We start from the raw sequence: 20,564 nt of genomic DNA on the forward strand, positions 1-20,564 counted from the left end.
GGTTGGTTCCACAGTCTTGCTATTGTGAACTGTGCTGCTATGAACATCGATGTAGCAGTGTCCCTGTAGCATGCTCTTTTTAGGTCTTTAGGGAATAGACCAAGAAGGGGATTCTTTCTTTTACTTTTTTAATATTTATTTTTTAGTTTTCGGGGGACACAACATCTTTGTTTGTATGTGGTGTTGAGGATCGTACCCGGGCCACACGCATGCCAGGTGAGCGCGCTGCCGCTTGAGCCACATCCCCAGCCCTGTCATATAATATTCTAATGAAAATTTAATTTCCAATTATCCACTATTACTCCTTTATAACAAATGTAGAAGCACTTATTAAAAAATCTTAAGAAGTAGAAATTCAAGGCCAGATGAGCAGATGATTGTCAGACTGCTAACATAAGGCGTGTCTATGAGACACATCTGTCCTAGGTCAGAGATCAATGCGTTACAGGAAAGGCTAAGAAGTTTTAAAAAGAATAGGTTTGCCCCCCCCCCCCAAAAAAAATTTCATTCACAACAGTAACAAAAAAAATATTTAGGAGCAAGTTTAACAACAACAAAAAAAATGCAACCCTTACACTCAGAATATTATAAAACATTATTGACAGAAATCAAATATCTCAATAGATAAAAAAGTATTGATGCTTATGAACTGGAAGGCTTATTAAGATTTGTTAAGAGGGAATAAGGTCATGGCTCAGTGGTAGAGTGCTCCCCTAGCACGTGTGAGGCCCTGGGTTTGATCCTCAGCACCACAAAAAAATAAATAAATAAAATAAAGGCATTATGTCTATCTACAATTAAAAAAAAAAAAAAGATTTGTTAACAGGATGGGGATATAGATCAGTTAGCAGAGTGCTTGCCTCACATGCACAAGGCCCTGGGTTCAACCACCACCATAAATAAAAAACCAGACAGACAGACAGGTAGATAGGTAGGTGGATTTGTTAACATTGCTAAGATGGCAATACTCCACAAACTTGTCTATAGATTCGACACAAATCCTCTAAGAATATCAGCAGACTTCTTTGTAGAAACTGACAGGCAGATTTCAAAAATTGTACAAAATCGCAAGGGACCCAGAATAGACAAAGAAACCCTGGAAATGCACAAATTAAGAGCCTCATACTTCCCAATTCCATATTTTACTGCAAAGCAATGTAATCAAGACAGTGTGGGAGTTGTGTAACAGAACTGAGAGTTCAGAAATAATAAACACAGCAAACTGATTTTCAACAAGGGAAAGAGTAAAGTTTTCAAAAAATGGTGCCCAGACAACTGAATAGCACACAAAAGAATTATTGAACTTTTACCTCAAGATCATACACAAAAGTTAATTCAAAATGTAAAAAGCTTAAAAAAAAAAAACTCTTAGAAAAAAACACAAGAGTAGACCTTGGATTTGGCAAGAGATTCTTAAGTATGACCCCAAAAGTACAGCAACAAAAGGGAAAATAAAGATAAACTGGACACAAAAGTTAAAAACGCCTCAAAGAACACCATCAAGAAAGTGAAAAAAGACAACCAAAGAGAATGGGACAAAGCATTTGCAAATCAGGTATAAAAAAACTTGTATCTAGAATACTGACTTACAACCTGTAATAAAAGAAACTTGAAAATCAGCAGGGGGCCAGGAGCAGTACAGTGACTTCTGGGAAGCACAAGAGGATTCCAAGTTCAAAGCCAGCCTTAGCAACTTAGTGAGACCCTGTCTCAAAAAAGTGGGGATAAGGGCACCCAAAGGAGAACTTAATAGACTTTTCACCGAAGCAAATACCCAATGTCCAATAAGCACATGAAAAGATCCCTTTGATATCAGCAGTCATCAGTAAAATATTAATCAAAACCACAATAATATACCACTACATATTCACTAGTAGAATTGCTTGTCAGGTAAAACCAAGCATTGGTGAAGATTTGGAAAAGGTAGAACCCTCATCAACTGCTAGTGAGAATGTAAAATGCAATTCTTTGAAAATTGGCATGGCAGTTCACCATGATACATCGAGTTACCATTATGAACCAGTAATTCAACTTCTTGATACATTCTCAATGGAACTGAAAAAAATGTCCACACCTAAACTTGTATACAAATATTTATAGAAACAACATTCATAATAACCAAAAGGTGGAAACAATCCAAATGTTCATCAATGAATGAACAAACAAAAAGTGTGGTTATTATGCATACTAAAGAATCATATTTGGTCATTAAAAGAAATCAAGTAATAATACGTGCTGCAACATGATGAATCCTGAGAACGTGCTAAGTGAGAAGACACTAGTCACAAAGGACCCCACACTACATGATCCATGAACATGAAGGCACAGGAAGATCTATACAGAAAGTTAATTATTGGTTGTTTATGGCTGTGAGGTGGGGGAATAAGGGAAAAGTAGGTAAAGATACAAAGTTCCTTTTAACGTGAAGGAAATGTTCTAGAACTGTCTGCTGTGAGGACTGGATGTCTTTATGAATACACTGATGTTCATAAAGGCTACTGTATTGTAGCTTTTTAAAATTGGTTAACTATGAGGTATAGAAATTATATCACAATAAAACTGTTTTTAAAATCAGGCTTGATAAAAGCAGGTTATAGTGTTTTCTACCTTCCCCACATGAGTTCAAATTACCTGAAAGTACTTGTGGAAACAGCACAATGGTCTGTCTAAATATTGACCCAGTGATCTAGTTGCTACTGAAAGCTTCCCCAATTTAACAGTTTTCTAAAATCAGTATTCTTTAAAGTAAAGTCAAATATGTTCAGATAAAATGATCAGCCTATAAAAATTAGTTTAAAATAATTCAGTTGAAAGAAAGCAGATAAACAACATTGACAATGAGTTGTTCAAGCTGAGCCATATGAAACTGTTTTACTGTTCCCTACATCTTCATATATTTTTAAATACAAGAAATAATACATAATAATGTCAATAATATAACTTTAAAATAACCTTCTTTTACAAAACAACCAAAGGCCAAGCAAAAGTAATCAAACATTTTCTGATCTAAAATTTATGATGAGAGGTTGAAAACTGTGCCACTTATTCTTGTGAATGACTAAAAAAAACAACATATTCAAAAAAAAATATAGGGGCTGGAGTTGTGGCTCAGTGGTACAAAGCTTTCCTAGCATGTGCAAGGCACTGGGTTTGATTCTCAGCACTCCATAAAAAATAAAGATATTGTGTCCATCTACAGCCAAAAATATTTTTAAATTAATAAGCATAGCTGGAATAGTTAATTATCTGAAGTTAAAATCCAAATTCTTTTTTGAATTATCAGAAATAAAAGTTGCCAACATGTACTCACTGGAGTCTGGCATGATGCGAAGGTCGCCTTCTTTGTAGTCGTCTAGCAGCTGGTACATGTACAAGACAGGGTCCTTCTCATAGGTGATGTAGAACCACGTGTTCATGACAGGTGCCCGTGCTAAGACCATTCCTCTCCACTCATCTTTAGAGCCATCCTCTGTCTCAAACATATGTTCCACTGCTTTGCCAATCATTGTGTCTGCTAAGTGTGCATCGCTGATTCGAGATGTTGCTGGGGATTGAAAGAAAAAAAGAGCGAGGGTTCGGCAAAGTGTCTTGCTGTGTATTTATTATGAAGACTGAATTTTAGAAATGAGGCTACCTGAAATTTTGTCCATGCAATACATTAGAAAACATATGAAAGTCACTGAGAGGAGGACGGGCTTTCAGAAGTACCACCATCAAACAAAGCCACAGCCCAAAGACAAATGTGATGGGAAGTCTTTTGGATCAAATCAGGACTCATCTGTTCTCAGTACTGTGCCTAAATTAGAACTTTTAATTGTTCATTCAAGGTATGAAGTATTTTTGTTATTGCTTAACAGTTATTTTAAATAGAGATAATTTCAGACTTACAGCAGAGTTGTAAAAATAGTGTTTTTATAGACAGTTGACCTTGCTTCCCCCTTCACATTAGTCCCCTTCATATATCCAAAGAACATTTATTGAAACAGATTAACATATTCAAGGCCTGAGATTTTTTGCTTTAAATGATTCTGTGGTTTTTCTCAACCTTATTTCCCTCTTCTGTTAAAACACAGTTTTTACTCTTGCCCCTACAATCTATTCTCCATAGCAACAGTGATCATTGTGGCATTTACATCAGATTGAGTAATTTAAAATGTTCCCATGTCTGCCCTGCATAATTTAACAACCACTCCTGCCCAAGGCCCACTGACCTGGGCCACCTAGCCTCTGCCCTCAGATTTACCATCTTCCTCTGCACTGTCCATATCTCAGTTAACCCTCCACTATTCCCAGATGACCCTGCTAATAACCCTCCCAGCTTGGACAAGTTCGCCTCTTCCTAGAGCACTCCTTCTGCCGCATGTTTCCCTCTTGGGGGGCTCTCCATGACCCCAACAATCCTAGTCATGTTATCCAGCTATATATATATATATATATTTTTTTTTAACTTTTTTTTAGTTGTTCTTGGCACAATATCTTTATTTTGTTTATTTAGTTAGTTATTTTTACGTGGTGCTGAGGATGGAACCCAGGCCTCGCACGTGCTAGGCAAGTGCTCTACCACTGAGCCCCAGCCCTTACCAGCTTTTTTTTTCTTTTTCTTTTTTTTGAGAGAGAGAATTTTTTAATTTTTTTTTTTAAGTTTTCGGTGGACACAACATCTTTATTTTTATGTGGTGCTGAGGATCAAACCCAGCGCCCTGCGCATGCCAGGTGAATGTGCTACCGCTTGAGCCACATCCCAAGCCCCTGCCAGCTATATTTCTTAACAACATTCCCCATCATCTAAAGTCACCTTGTTTTATGTATTTGTTTACTGTCTGAACATCCTCATGAAAGCAGTGGCCTTCCCCTGATATTTGTTTTAGTGAAGTAGGACGGAAGAGGCTGGACACCGGAGGAATTTTTAGGAAGCAGGTTTACTGAGTGCATTGGTCCAGAGAGGGTTCTCACCTAAAATTCTCTGAACAAAGACTTTGGAAGTTCTTTGAACTTTATATCCAGTGGGAGGAAGGGCTTAGAAGTTTTACATAAAAGTAATTTTTCTTTTTTTGAGTTCTCAGAAGGTGCTCTTCTCCCCATTTCTTAGAACAGTCAGGGATTTTACAGGATATACCACAAAAGTAGGGTATATCCATCAAGTCTGCAGTTAAATTTAGTTTTTGCAAGACAGAGCAGAGCAACAGGAAATAGGGCATCTAGCCACACTGAGCCCTTCTGCAGAGATCTCAACTGACATTTTATTAACTAGAACAACTGTGATTAGGGTCTTTGAAGAAGCTTAATTAAGATGCATTGGTAGAGGAGGGGCTGCCACTACAACAGGATTTCATGAGACAGCCCATGTGGCTGATGGCACAGGCTTCCCTAGTAGTACACTACAGCCCTACTCCATGATACTTTAGAAACTAGGTAGAGTGGACCACATCTGTAATCCCAGCAACTAGGGAGGCTGAGGCAGAAAGATTCCGAGTTCGAGGCCAACCTCAGCAATTTAGGAAGGCCGTAAACCATTTAGTGAAGTAAGTAAGTAAATGAATAAAAGGAGCTGGGTATACAGCTCAGCAATAAAGCACCCCTGGGTTCAATCCCTAGTACCAAAAGAAAGAAAGAAAGGAAACTAAGTAGGTGGAAATTTAGTGCCTTCATTTTTTTAAATACTAGGTAAAAATTTATGGAAGATCCTCTCAACTTTAAAGTTTCTCTAGTCCTCAAATTTCAGATTACAATCTAAAAACAGATCAGCACTCCCATTTTACTCATTCATCAGGTTACTTCTATTAAAGGGAACAAAAATTCAAGTTTCTTACTATATGTTTTGGAATTCAATTTAATCAGGATACTCAAACATACATGGTGGTATGTTTGCTTACATATGCAGTAACAGAAATTACACAGAATTACCCTCTGCATCACACCAAAAACAAAACCTATCAGGCTCTTCATGCCAGTAGATCTGAGATTATGACTCTCAGAACTCCATTATATTCTCAAAAATTACTGAGAACATAAAAGAGCATTTGTTTATATGGATTATACCTATCAATATTTACTGCTTTAGAAAATGAAACAAATTTCAAAATATTTAAAAATATCTATATAGAAAATAGTTCTTTAAAATGCATTGCTAACAAAACTTAGCTCAAGGGCACAATCTTACATTCCGTACAAATCTCTTAACATCTAGCTTTTTAAAAGTACAACTTTATTTCTCATATATGCATTACCATTCATCCTGTTGTGATCTGTTAAAATTATGTGTAAGCATCCAGCTTCACAAAAATTGTATTTCAGATAGTTTCCCATATTCTATGAAATTACATCAAAAGGCAACAATTGGTAGTTTCTAAAGGTCAGCTACAACACAGAATCTGAAACAGTTACCAATAAACTTTTCATGCTCCCCACAATAAAACCCTTTGTCTCCAAAATATATAAAGAACTACAATTCAACAAAGAAACAAAATGACTGGATTACAAAAGGATCAAATGACTTAAAAAACATGATACACAAAAAGCTAACAAGATTCTAAGTGAAGCTCAACAGGGCTACTCAACTTCATTAATTACAAATCACAATGAAGTATGACCTCCCACCCATTAAGTAAGGAAGGGGGAGGTGGGCAGAGAAATGCCAGCAAAGAGATGGAGAACTGGAACCCTTGTGTACCACGGATGGGCTTGTAACATGGTGCAACTGTGGAGGAAAACAACATGGCAGTTCTGTTTAGAAAACTCAAATTAGAATAACCACATGACTGGCAGTCCCACTTCTTGCACATATAACAAGAATCAAAAAAGGATTTCAAGAATCAAAAAAGGATTTCAAAGAGAGAGTTGTACACCCATGTTCACAGCAGCGCTATTCACAACTTTACATGCTACCAAGAAGTGGGTGCAACCCCCAAAAGTTCATCGGTGGGTGAATGGATAAACAAATGTGTCATGTCAATGCACTGGAATACTATTTTCAGTGTTGAAAGGGAAGGGAATCCTGTCATGTACTACTACAGGGATGAACCCTGAGTACATTACGCTGTGTGAAATAAGCCAGTCAGAGAAAAGAAAATCTGTATGATACCACTTACATGCAATATCTAGATTAGCCAAATTCATAAGATAAAAAGGAGAATGGTGGGTGGCAGGGGCTGGGGAAGGAAGGAGAAAGGTGGAGTCATTTAATAGTCATAAAGTTTCAGATTTTCAAGATGATAAAGTTCTGGGGATCTGTTTCACAACAATGTGAACATAATGCTACAAAAAAAAATGGTTAAGATAGTAAATTTTACATTTTATGTGCTTTATACCACAATTTTTGAAAACTGTCTACTTTTAAAACCTGTCAGTCTTGCCCTTTGAACACATCTTTTATCAATGTATGGTTTGGTAACACTGAGCACTGCTTTGTGTCTGCTGAGCTATACAGTAGGAAACTCGACTATACACATGTGAAAAAGAATGATGAAGACAGAAAATTCTCTTAATATTATGAAAGCAATTTAGACCCAGCAAACCTCATGAAGGGTCAGGGGTCCCTTGACTTTGCCATGGAAACCACACTTCTCTAGACAATACATCCCTTTCAGCTAAGACTTTCAAGGAAAAGGTAACTACTGAACAAGCCTGAACCTAATTAAGGAAGGCTGGTTTCTTCCTACACTGAGCATAAATAAAAGGCAAAAACTTTTTTAACCCAATTATTGCAGTGACTACTAAGGTCAATGGCAGGTGGTATGAACTGCATTAGGCACACTACATGTCGCTGATTTGCAGTGACAGTTTTGTATTTCTCTTTTCTAACTGCTTTACCATTTAGAATAAGCAGTCCATATTTCTTATTAGAAACTGGGGTAACAACATTACAAAGAACAATATTACATAATTCTTGATCCTGCCATCAGAGATAGGGTTCCATGATGAGAAAAGGATTGGGTCTTGTAGTAACATGCAGGAAGTGAGTAGTTCCAGTGACCTAGGAGTCTTGCCTTGAAGGGATAGAGACTAAAATGCTGGGTCAGGAAAAAATGCATAACAATTACTTAGCATAAAAAATTGATAAGTGTTTGAATAAATTTTTTGGCAGAGTTAGTAACTTGTTGGGAAACTCTTGTCCTGAGAATACAATAACACAATCTGAAGAAAACAAAAGGGAGGGGGGTAGATTAGTTTCTTCCCTTGACAATTTGACCCCAAATTTCCTAGTCTCCAAGTCTAGATCAGCTGAAGCTTTTTTTTTAATGGCACACTTTCAAAAATAATTCTAAAGCATAAACCAGTATTTTAGGCAATAGCAGCATCACTGTGATGAAAAAGTTCAAAGTAAATACTCTTTGAGAAAATAACATTAACTTGTATAGCCATCCTATTAAATTCAGTCATTTTTATTTAACATTTGCAAGGCAAAACCAATACTGTATAACAAAAAGAGAGACAGAGAGACAGAGAGAGAGAGACACACAGACACTCGCTTCCACAAACCTTGTTCAAACAAGCCCTAGAGAACATACAGCAAAGCTCACATCCTGGTTGCTTACATTTTGGCTTAAAGTACAAATAATTATCATTCATGTAATACACAATGAAAGAAACACTTCACACAAAGACTTTATGATAAATTCCATACGATAAAAATTTAATAATTTGCCTGTCAAGGCCCAGATAATGGGGATGGGGGGGGGCGCAGATGGTCAAAAATAACCACATGAGAGATTATTATATTTTACATTTCAGGAGGAAAACTGTATACATCTTTATATCCTTCTCAATTCCTTGAACTATGGTTTCAGAACTTTGGATCAACTGTTATGGTTTTAGATGACTGACTGAAATGCTTACCAAAGATGTCTCAATAAAAGTTAAAATACCAACAATGTAAAAGAAAAATCAAACATGTATTTCTATTTTAATTATCACTTTTAAAGCAATAATGCACAAACAGTAAAAGCAACTTACCAACTCTATCAGGTAGGACTTCAAGCGCAGAAACTCTCTCATCTTTATTAAGTTCTAGTCCGTAAACACAGTCAAATCCATCGTACTTTATAAGATACAAAGAAGGATTCACGGGCACCTGGTCCAGGACGGTCCCCTTCCACTGGGTGACAGGGCCGTTGCCCTCTCTCCACCCATGCTGGATCCTGCAGCCTACGATGTTCCGCCGGGGCTGAGACACAGGCTTGCTTGGCCCCACACTGCTCCGATGTTTTCTGTATTCACACACACACACACACACAAGGTATTATCTCACAAGTATGCATGCCTAGATCCAACACAACCACTGACTAGCAAGTTCTATTACCGAAGTCCCCAATTTGAGCACAAACTCCTGTATGCCACAGTGCCACTTCAGGTAACTCGAGGTGCTCAGCTCCTATCCCATAGCAGTGCTGCTTGCTCACAGGTGTTGAGGTCTCCTCCAGCAACAAGTACATAACATAATTCATCAGCAACAGGAACTGGCTGAGCCGGTGAACCATGTACTGACAGGCAAAAAAAACTACTTGTCCATAGGAATATGGGCCCCACTCATAAGCACCAGTTTTACAGGTTCTGCGTTTCCTTTAATTCAATCAAACTACAACTACCCAACTTAAAGAAGGGCTGACCACGTGAAATAGATTACAGCAATCACCACAAACTCATATTCTTATGTAACATGGATTCATTTCAAATCAAAAGAAATTCATAACTATTCAAGTTTGCCCATTTTAATGCCCTACTAATTCTGCTCCTACTGGCTTCAACAATATGAATAAACTACACATTTGACTTGTACTTAAACCAAAGTCCAGGATGACTTATATCAAAGTGTTTTACCACCCACTATTAAGAAATCTTAAGAAACATACAATATTACTCACTTCACTTTATAAACAAATACTCAATGAAATATTAAAAAAAAAATCACTGGAGTGTCATTGAACTATGTAGTGTCTAGATTTCTAGCAACTGAAAACCAATGACAAGGGACAAGAATTGGCTTGCATACAAGCTTAGGCCAAATATTAACCTAACAGATACTTACACACACCAAGAGTGAAAATGTTAAGGGAGCTGAAAAGGTCTATAGGCATGAAACTCATTTGGTATCCCATGGGTGAAGAGACTAGTATGTGACATAGTTTAAGTTAAAAAAAAAAATCATATAGGTTATAATACTTAAATCTATAGGTGTATATATATATATATATATATAGTTAGTCTAAGTAGGAATAATTTATTCTGGGCTGGTTATATAAATTCAGCCAAGTCAGACTTCTTGGAGGGGAGACACCAGAGCCAACAAAAGTACTTGCCTCAAGAGAAAAACTCAGCATGGAGCCTAAGCTGGGAGCCTGGAAAAAGGGTCACAAGTTAAGTGCAGGAATGCTAGGTTAGGAAACCACCCCATCTTACCTCTACCCACAGAGTTCTGGAAATACCCAGCACACCCTTTCTTCCAAGGAAGCAGAGTCCTGCCTTGAGGACACCCCATTTAAAATCCAATCCCAACTAAGCAAGGTAAGGGCAGAGGAAATGACAGCAGAGGGTAGAGGAATGATCCACCTCCTGAAAGAAGTAGACAGAGATGACTACAGGAAGGGGATTTGTTTTAAATATGTCACAGGAAACACCAGCAGAGGCAGCCTCAGAGCTCTGAAGCTAGTGAAGTCATCCTGCAATCTTCTCACCCCTTCTCAGCGACATAAGGATCACGGCTGTACAACACACAAAGACAGCTTAAGAAACAAACACCCTTGATTGAAACAAACGCTCATGGGCAATGAGGACAAGCAGAAAAATATGTCCATGAAGCAGATGAAAACTGCTATCTAGCATTAAGCAAACAGAAGGCACTGCAGGAAGAACTGCGGTGGGTCCATGTTACAGGTCAACTGGACAGTGTCCCAGGGTGCCTAGATTAAGCAGGTTTTCTGGGGGTGACTGTGATAGTGTTTTAAAAGAAACTAGCATTTGAATCCATGGGTTGAATAAAGATCTGGCCTCACTAGTGTAGGTGGGCCTCAGGTAGTCTGTTGAAAGCCTGAACAGAAGGAAAGGGAAAGAAAGGAAGGAGGGAGGGAGGGAGGGATTCACTCCTTTTCTTCCAGTCTGCTTGCCAGAGCAGGACACAGTTCAGGTGCAGCAGGCCCCGCCCTGTCCCACCTGCCCCATGCTTCTCAGGCCTTTGTACCTCAACCTAAAGACACCACCAGCTTTCCTGGGTCTCCTGTCTGCAAGCAGTAGTCTTCCATGGGACTTCTCTGCCTCCATATCACATAAGCCAACACTGCATAATAAATCCCCTTTATATTTATCTATCTCCCACTGGTTCTATTTCTCTGGAGAATCCTAATATAGGAATAGATATCAAAAATAGAAAAGCTCAGAAATAAGACAGCTAGACAAGACACGATGTGAGAAAAAGTCAGACAAGGTAAAGAAACAACTAGCAATTTGAAAAATTCTTTTAGACATGAAGACTAAACTAGATGAATATGAGAAGAAATAACACCATGGGAGCTTTGTAAGGAAAATGCATGAAAAGTTAAAAGAGATGGTCACACATAACCTCTATAACAGAAGTATCACGATCTTAAAAAAAAAAAAGTGGGAAAGCAGCCCTTAGAAATACTATAAACAATAGTTCACATTAACTTTCCTAAAATAATAAACACTTCAATAACACACACAAGCCCTGGAAAATCGGGCCCAGAAAGACTGATGTTCAAATATATCCCAGTAATCAGATCTTAAAGAAAATACCACCCCTTTGCGGGGGCATCATGTGTTAGGTAAAGAAAATGTATATTCTGGCAGCAACACTTTGTGCCAGATGACAATGGGTAACAGATAGGGGAAGGGGACCCTAGTCCAGGATTCAACAATCATCTAAGAATGTGTGTTTACCTTCAAGTATAAAAGCCAGATAAAACTGCTGCAGACATGTGAGAAAGTGAAAACACTGTCCCAATAAATGTTTTCTAAAGAAGTTGTAGGTCTGTGCGCTTCGAATCACCAAGGGCTCATGGAAGAGGCATGAGAATAGTACTGGTGAAAGCAAAGGATGGATGCATTTAACCACAGAATGATAGGGACAAGAAAAAGAACAGGAACACAATTAGCCCTTGAAAAATGCAGGGGTAAGTAAGGAAACCAACCCCTAGTGCAGTTAAAATGTCCACATAACAACCTACTGCTGTCCAGAAGCCTCCCTGATAACATAAACATATAGTTTGTACATGTATTACGTACAATGAAAAACGTGCAGGAACTCTGAGTGATCCCTCTCTGCTTGACCTAGGAAAGAGGAGCTGCTTGCTCGAGTAGAGATAAATGCCAAGTGGTAGTTTAAGTGGATGATCACCATACTTACATGGCAACAGCAACAAGAGGGGACTATGAAATCACAACAGCAGAGCAGCAGGTAAAAACAGTACCTTTATGCAGGTATGATTCAATGCTACACCTTCACATTGGTTCACATTTCTCTCACTTGCAAACCATCATGTGCTCGTGACCATACATTTTGATAAATTTTACCTTCTAATTAGACGTCAGTGTAGTTTATACAGTAAATGATAAAATAGACAATAACCTACATGCATCTTATGGTATTCATGATTACATTTCCCCAACTGTTTCAGTATTTCTAGACTCCATGGTTCATCTAAAAGTTAAGTTTTGTTTTTCCCAAAAAATCTCCCATAAAAACACCCTTGCATAAGTGGACCCACGCAGTTCAAACTCATGTTGTTCAAAGGTCAACTGTAGCGTGTAATTTTCAGCTGTTCTGACATTACAGATTTAACACAATTCTCAAAAATAAGAGGAAAGGAAATGCAAAATAGAATAAGGGGGCTGACCCCTAATCAACTTAAGACAAAAGTGTATTAGATGGAGAAAGAGAGGAGAGGGCAAAGAGCTCAAATCAATATTGCTCACAGTAATATCACCTTAAAAATGATTTTGCATTCAAAAAACACTGCAATCTGAAAAAAAGCATATATGAAGCACTATGAAGTATGTAACTTCTAAAAAGTATACTTCTAGGTATTTTCATAATTTCTAGGAACAGGCAATGATATCCAATTGGCTTCTTCAGAAAACAGCTGGTAAAGATTACATTTCTTGTTTTGGAATACAGGAATCCTAGCAATATCTTTTTTTTCCCCTTCAAATAAAATAATAAATTACATATCTTCTTTTGATTTTTAGGCAAACGTCCCTGTGATTTCCCTTTACAAGACTAGGCTTTCTTCACACTTAAAGCAAAGGCTAAAATAGGTTCCCAGATTTCATCAATCTGAAAGTAGTTTTTTTGTAGTTTTCAGACATTTCATCATTGCCACCAAAATGATTCAGCCACTTCACCAGTGTGCTGGTTAATTTTATATGTCAACTTGGCTATGTCACTGCACTCAAATACCTGGACAAGCAACAGCATAGAAGGCACTGTGAAGGGTTTTGTTTTGTTTTGAAGCTGGAATTAACATTTAAATCTACACACTCTGAGCAAAGCAAATTACCCTTTAAGGTAGGCAGGCCTCATGGGGGTGGGGGCGGGTTGTCCTTCACAGAGACTCACAGAAGGAGCTTCCTCTCAGCTTTTTTATACTGGTTAGCCCTGCAGATTCCAGATTTGCCAGGCCCCCACAATTGTGTGAACTAATCCCTTAACCCCTGTGTATGCACATGCACTCTCCCCAGAGAAAGGTTCTCCTTTCATTTTCTCTTCTCACAGAAAATGAAAAGAAAACCTTCTCTAGCAAAGAAATAGTTTCAGAGAAATAAATTGACCACATTGATTTTCAACAAAACCACAAGAAACTTAGCCAACAGCAACAACATTTCCAGTTCAATCATGCTTCCTTCCCACACTTACTTCCGCACAAGGGGAATCTGCAGTTCTTCCAGATAATTTTTGATATAGGTCTCTGAATCACATTTCAGTATAAGCCAATTTCATGCCAGGCATCTTCTGGGGTGGGAATAAAGTCTCCTCCTTCCTTTAAGCTCTACCAGCAGCTGGGATCCTCCTCAGAACCCCTCCCATGTACTTCGATTTTAAAGATGTGCAATCCTTCTTTTCGGATAGATTTTATTTCCTTACATCCTCTTAATTAGAAAACTTTAAACATTAATTTTTGCTGTGATAAACAATATTAATAGTGTTATTCTTCACATTTTGTTTCGTTCAATTTGACTTTTGTTTTCATTTCCTCTTTTCCCTTTCTTCTTTTATCTATGTAGTTATAACAAATGAGGTTCCTTCACACCAAATGAAGCTTCTTGTATAAGCAATTTATCTTTTTTTTTTCCCTAATATTTTGGCAATTCCAAATATACCAAAACCTATATTTATCTACTAAAATCTATACTCAACCTGAACCTATACCATTTCTTCCCTAAATAAGACAATTCTAAAACTAAAACAAACAAAAATCCTTTATGAAAGAAGGAAAAATTAAAGTCATACATGTCTACTTCTATAGCACTGCTGAAGTTCAGGCTCTTATTCTAAATTATTATTTGGAAATTGTTGTTATTTTAAATTCCACTACTATCTTAAGAGTATTTTTAAAAAGAAAAAAACTGCTGTATTTAGAAATAATTTAGCGAATAAGGTTATTTGTTTTATTTCTTTGCTTATGTGGACATATTTTTCTAGAAACATCCTTTGGTAGTAATTCTTTGAGAGTTCAGAACTTCCCGAGATTCATGAAAGCTTCAAAATTTTATTTTGCCCTCACCTCTAAACTAACTGCATATACACGGAAGGTTCAAAACCACGGGGCTGGGGACACAGCTGAGTTGGGTGCTTGCCTTGCATGTATGAAGCCCTGGGTTCAATCCCTTGGGGAAGGGGGCGTCCCTCACCTCAGTACTTTGAGAAAAAAAATTTTTTTTCATTTCTTACTCAATCTTGAGTTACAGCTAATAGATGCTAATCTGATGCTTGTTCCTTTAAGACAATCTGGTTTTCTCTTCAAATTGTTTGTAGAATTTTCTTTGTTCCTAGATTATGAAATGTCACCAGCATTTTTGACATATTTTAAATTATCCCTCACCAGAAGCTGGTGAATCTAAAGAGACATGAGCAAATTTTCTTCCATATTTATTCTTATTTTTCTCCGCCTTCATCCATTAGGATCTGATTAGACAAGTGCTGGCACGTGTAGATCAATCTTCCATGATTCATTCAAGTGCCTTTGCACACTATTTCATCTTGAAGAAAACCTGAGATCAATTCTTCTTGAGTTCAGAACTCTATTTTCAGCCCGTCTCTTGCATATCTTACATAATATTTTTAATTTCTAAAAACAAGCTGTTTCTTTATAATCTAATCTTAAATGATTTTAATAAACATGCTTTCCAGTCTGTGAGGAGAGTCTTCATTTTTTCCTGATTCTTCCATAAAAGAAATTCTTCAGTTTGGTCTCCTATGTGTTGGGTTTGTTCTTGTTGTTTTCTACATATTTGGTGAATACTGGTTTGTATATCTTTCAGAATTAGTAACTTTCTTTCATAAGCTTAGTGCTCCTTAGATACCTGATGATTCCTGTTGTTTCTATTTATAAATGTCAAGACTGAGTGCCATTTGTACCTGCAATGTATGTCAAGAGCTCTGGCCTTGAAGCTCTGACCCAAAGCAAATGCACTGCAGCCAGGAAGTAAGAGGGGACTCCACAGTTGACTGGGTGACGCTAGCACCTTCCATTCCAATGTCAATTCATTTCTATACAATTAATCTTCTCACCCATGAATGAATGACTGCAACTGTGCCCAAGCCATTCTGCTGTGTAGTCTAGGATCAACACTGTATGTTTACTTTTGGGAGACTTTTTGTTTTTTAGATTTTTTTTTCGTTGCAAGCACTTAAATTCCTCAGCTCAGCGTATCTCCCACTTCCCCTCAGTTCAGGGGATTTAACCCAGGGCTTCCCAAATACTGGGAAAGCACTTTCCACTTAACTACACCCCTGGCCATTAAGTACAATTTTAATATAGCTTCTTTCCTTGTACTTCAAACATTCTAGAATATTTTCAGTGTCTTGGTCTGCTAATAGGAATACTTTTCTATATGACTTTAAAACAAACAAACAAACAAAAACTTCAGATATTGATCATACCGTTTTCTGTTCCTTTATGTAAGAGATAGAGCCTTTCCAGTGAACACTTTGGCAATGTATGTCCAAAGTTTTACTGTCTAAGGCTGGAGATACAGCTCAATGGTACAGTGCCTGCTTAACATGCATGAGGCCCTGGGTTCAATCCAATTTTTTTTGTTGTTCTGTTTTGTTTTGTTTTGGGGGGGTTACCACCCACAAACCACAAAGTCATACCATCTATAGTATTCATGTCCCAGTGAGTCCACATCTAGATCACTGAAAGAAAACAATGGATGTGAGTAAAGATATAGCTAACAGAGGAAACTGAAGAAAAAAAAATTCACTGTTCCCTCTACTTCCCTGCTGCCAGGTCCTGAGCTGCTCTCCTCCAACATGCTTTTCCACCTTGACGTTCCCCTCACCTTGGGTCAAGAGCTATGGAGTTGGGTGACCATGAAATGAATCTCTGAAATCATGAGCCAAAATAAACCTTTCTTCCTTTAAAATTGTTCTTGGCAGGTATTTTGGTCATAACACTGAAAAAGCTGAACAGTCATGTTTGACATTTTTCACATAAGAATTTTCATTTAAATGAATAATTTTAACACTTAGCATTAAAGTAAAATCATTTGCTTTAAAAAAAATGTTCAAATAGGCCCCAGTGATTAAATCATTAGCATATCACTACAACACTGTGACTGTAATGAAATAACTACATAGCTATTACATGCAGAGAATAATTTAGAAGACATTTAAAAAATACAAATGTAGAAAACACAAAGTTTTTATACAAAATTATCCATAAAAATATGTAGAAAAAGACTTTCAATGACATTAGAATTTTTTTTTACTGATTCTTATTTTTTAGTAGAATGCATTCTGACACATTGTACACAAATGGGTAATTAGATATTTTTTATTTCCATTGTCTTTTTTTGGTGGAGAGCAAAGTCTACTTTTAGAATTCCATTAATTCCAAAAGAACTAAAGTACATCTAATTTAGATACACTTATTCCCAACTTAGAAATATATAGAAGCCTTTCCAGTAATAAAAGCTGAAGGTAAACATGAGTAGTTATTAATATTGACATAACACTTATTAAAAATCAGGAGTCAACTTTCTGATTGGGCCTTGAATGCACAAGCTGCTCAGAGCCAACGCTAACAAGCAAGGGTGTTTTTAAAATATTAGGCCATACTCGATATTAATAAGGCAGGCATATGTGAGTTAACAAATAAACTTCCTCCAACTAGCACCTACTTAAAAACAGGCTTAGAACTTCAATAACAAGTGACATATGAAGAATATTTATTTGACAAAATGCCAGTATTTTATTTTTTGTGCTGCTGGTGATTGAACTTAGGGCCTTGCAGATGGTAGGCAATCGTTCTACCTACATCCCCAGCCTAAAATACCAATAATTATTAAACCTGGGTAAGGAATGAAAGGTTTATTATATGTTACTTTTTTGTTCAGTCTCTTCTGGATCATTCAATCTAAGATAATCACAAGTAGAGAATTGTAAAGGACAGCTGAAAATATTTCAATTTAAAATCACAATTGAATGTAGTAATTTTAAATATAGTGATTTCTTTGAATATAGTGACTTTGATTTAAATGCTCTCTCAATATGCCTTTTAAAAAGTCCTTCAATCTTGTCATTTCTTAAGAGTTTAAACAACAACCCTCATGAAGGGCAATATTATAAAAGAAAGGCCAAGATATGTCCATTTAACCTAGGACAACCTGATTCCCGTTATTAATGAAAGGCTATACTGTATTATGACTGAAACAATTCAAGCAAAAAAATAAAGGAAGCCACAAATTAAATACCTTTTATTGTTTTTCAATTTCCAGAAACTCTTTCTTAAAACAAATGATTTCAGAAAAAAGTAAAGTGATGAAAAGGCATCAAAAGTGATCATCAGGCATGAACTGATAATGCATTAGTTAAAATGCTATTTTCCTATCGTTTGTAATGCAACCACTTTTCATTGACATAATTTTGGTATTAATCTCCAACCACAACTCAATTTAGTTCTCCAACATGACCAAGATACCACTTTCAGTAACAGTTCAGGCCAGTTATATCTGAATCACTTGGAGAGCTCCTGCAAGATTCTCACTGCACCCCCAGTCCAGAAAGGCTCTGCATCTGGCAGCCTGTAGATGATCTAGGAAATCCTAACAGGCACCCAAGTGTCGAGGTCTTCTGTGATCTACACACCACACTTTGGGCAGTACTGATTTAGAATAAAAAAACAACTTCTGTGTTCATGTTCCAAAAGGGTAAACTGAGACTGTAGGTGACATTTACTTATCTGAAGTTTGAAATTCTAATGACTTTGTCATCAAGAACAGAGTTCTGCCAGGCGTAGTGGTGCACACCTGTAATCCCACCACTCAGAAGGCTGAGGCAGGAGGATTAAGACTTCAAAGCCAGCCTCTGTAACAGACAGATGCTAAGCAACTCAGTGAGATCCTGTATCTAAAAAAATAATAATAATAATAAAACAAAATAGGGCTGGGGATGGGGCTCAGTGGTCAAGTGCCCCTGAGTTCAATCCCTGGTACAGGAAGGCAAGTAAGGGAAGAAAGGGAAGGAAGGAGGGGAAAAGGAAGGGAAGAAAGAGGGGGGAGGGGGGAGGGGGAGGGAGAAAAGTCCTGTGTTGAAAATCATTTTTTCTATCCATTTGGTTTAATATCTTAATAATTGTAAAAATCAATTTATGGTGGCCATTATTTTAAAACATTATACATGTAAAATTCACTTGTCAAGTATCACAATTCTACTATGAATCAATAAAAGCCTGTCACATACTACGTACTTTGACGTATGGATTAATCACTGCTGCTCTTATAAAAGTAACTTCCTTAAGAGATTCAGCAGATTTTACAACAAAAAACTGGTTAAATCAAAATAAATGTCTTTTTGCAAGATACAAGCTAGCAAGTAGAGAAAAAATTGCTTTGCTGGTAACTGTTATTTTATAAAAGTTCTATAATGGCTACTGTCATTCCCCAGCTTAAGGTGACAACATAAAAATAAGGTGGAGAAAAACAAGTCAGTCTTTCATTCAAGTCATTGTAAATCCCTCTATACACTGTGCAGCAGCACTGTGATAACATGAGAGTTGTTTTTTTTTTTTAATTTTTATTGTTGGTTGTTCAAAACATCACATAGTTCTTGATATATCATATTTCACACTTTGATTCAAGTGGGTTATTAACTCCCATTTTTACCCCGTATACAGATTGCAGAATCACATCAGTTACACATCCATTGATTAACATGAGAGTTGTTTACTGCAAAATTTCAAATGTCCAAAGGATCTCCACACCTCACGGCATGACAAGAGTTACTGCAGGTGATAAAGTATTAACTGTTCTCACAAACTAAAGACTGTCAACATCACCTTTATAATCTGGGTCTAGAATATCTCCCAAAGTTTGTGTATTGAAGGCTTGGTCCCCAGTGGAGCAATGTGCATAGGGGGTAGCTTTGAGAAGGGCCTGGATCATGAAGGATCTGACCTCATCAGTGGATTAATCCATTAGATGGATTATAATCTGGATGATCTCACTGTTTCTCCCCACTACGACCCTACTCCTACCCCTGCTTCCTGGTTGCCAGGAGCTTCCGGCACTCTTCTGCTATTACATTCTGTTCACTTCAGGTCCAAAGCAATGGACCAGTCAACCATGAGCTGAAAACTCTGAAACTATAAGCCAAAGACATGCACTACTGGAATGTACTTTCCTCCTTTAAATCGTCTGGGTCAGGTATTTGTGTCACAGCACAAAAAGCTGCCTAACAACCATGGTGCATTTAGACACCTGCACCAAGCGTTATCTAGTCTTCATATTCACAACTGAAATAACCCATTTTCCAGATGAGACAATAAAGCACACAGCTCTGTAAATATGGTGTGGTAGTTGGTAACATAGGCTTTAGAATCAGACTGTCCCACTTCTGAGTCCTAGCTCCATAAATGATTAGATGTATAACCTTGGATAAGTTCTTTAATGTCCCTAGGTATCAGTTTCCTCATCTATAATAAAAGATTCACAGTTCCTATTCTACAGTTACCACGAAAACTACGAGAGAGCACAATAGAAACTATAAAGGAGCTGAATGACATTCTCTATCCGTAGTTAGTATTTGTCTCTTATAAAATGGAAGGAAAAAAACTCTACAAAAATTAGTTAATCCTACTCTATTTTCTAAATGTAAAACACAGACCCCTTTCCAATAGTACATGCAAATGGAAAACTGTCTATTATTCAAATTCAGGGAATAGGGTGTTGATGTTTGAAAGTGAAAATAAAGCAACAGTATAACTTATTCTTGGATACTGGTATTTTTCCATTCAAGATGTACTTTTAACGCAGCAGCTTTTCTGACTTTGCAGAAAGCCCAAAAAGGTTCATCCACCAACTTGTCCCCAAACACAGCAAGGTGCCCAGCCCAA

The 20,564-nt window shown here is 37.2% G+C and overlaps 1 protein-coding gene across 1 annotated transcript in view; it reads right to left on the bottom strand.

The window, feature by feature from the left end:
* Spin1 (spindlin 1) overlaps positions 1–20,564 on the bottom strand; it is a 38,388-nt gene that overhangs the window by 5,191 nt on the left and 12,633 nt on the right. The window contains exons 3-4 of the mRNA XM_015503982.2: positions 8,953–9,206; positions 3,301–3,544 (exon numbers count right to left, since the gene is read on the bottom strand). Of these exons, the coding sequence (XP_015359468.1) occupies positions 3,301–3,544; positions 8,953–9,206 (498 nt within the window). The remainder of the gene's footprint in view (positions 1–3,300; positions 3,545–8,952; positions 9,207–20,564) is intronic.

This window comes from Marmota marmota, unplaced genomic scaffold, assembly GCF_001458135.2.
Source record: "Marmota marmota marmota unplaced genomic scaffold, marMar, whole genome shotgun sequence".
Classification (NCBI taxonomy): domain Eukaryota; kingdom Metazoa; phylum Chordata; class Mammalia; order Rodentia; family Sciuridae; genus Marmota; species Marmota marmota.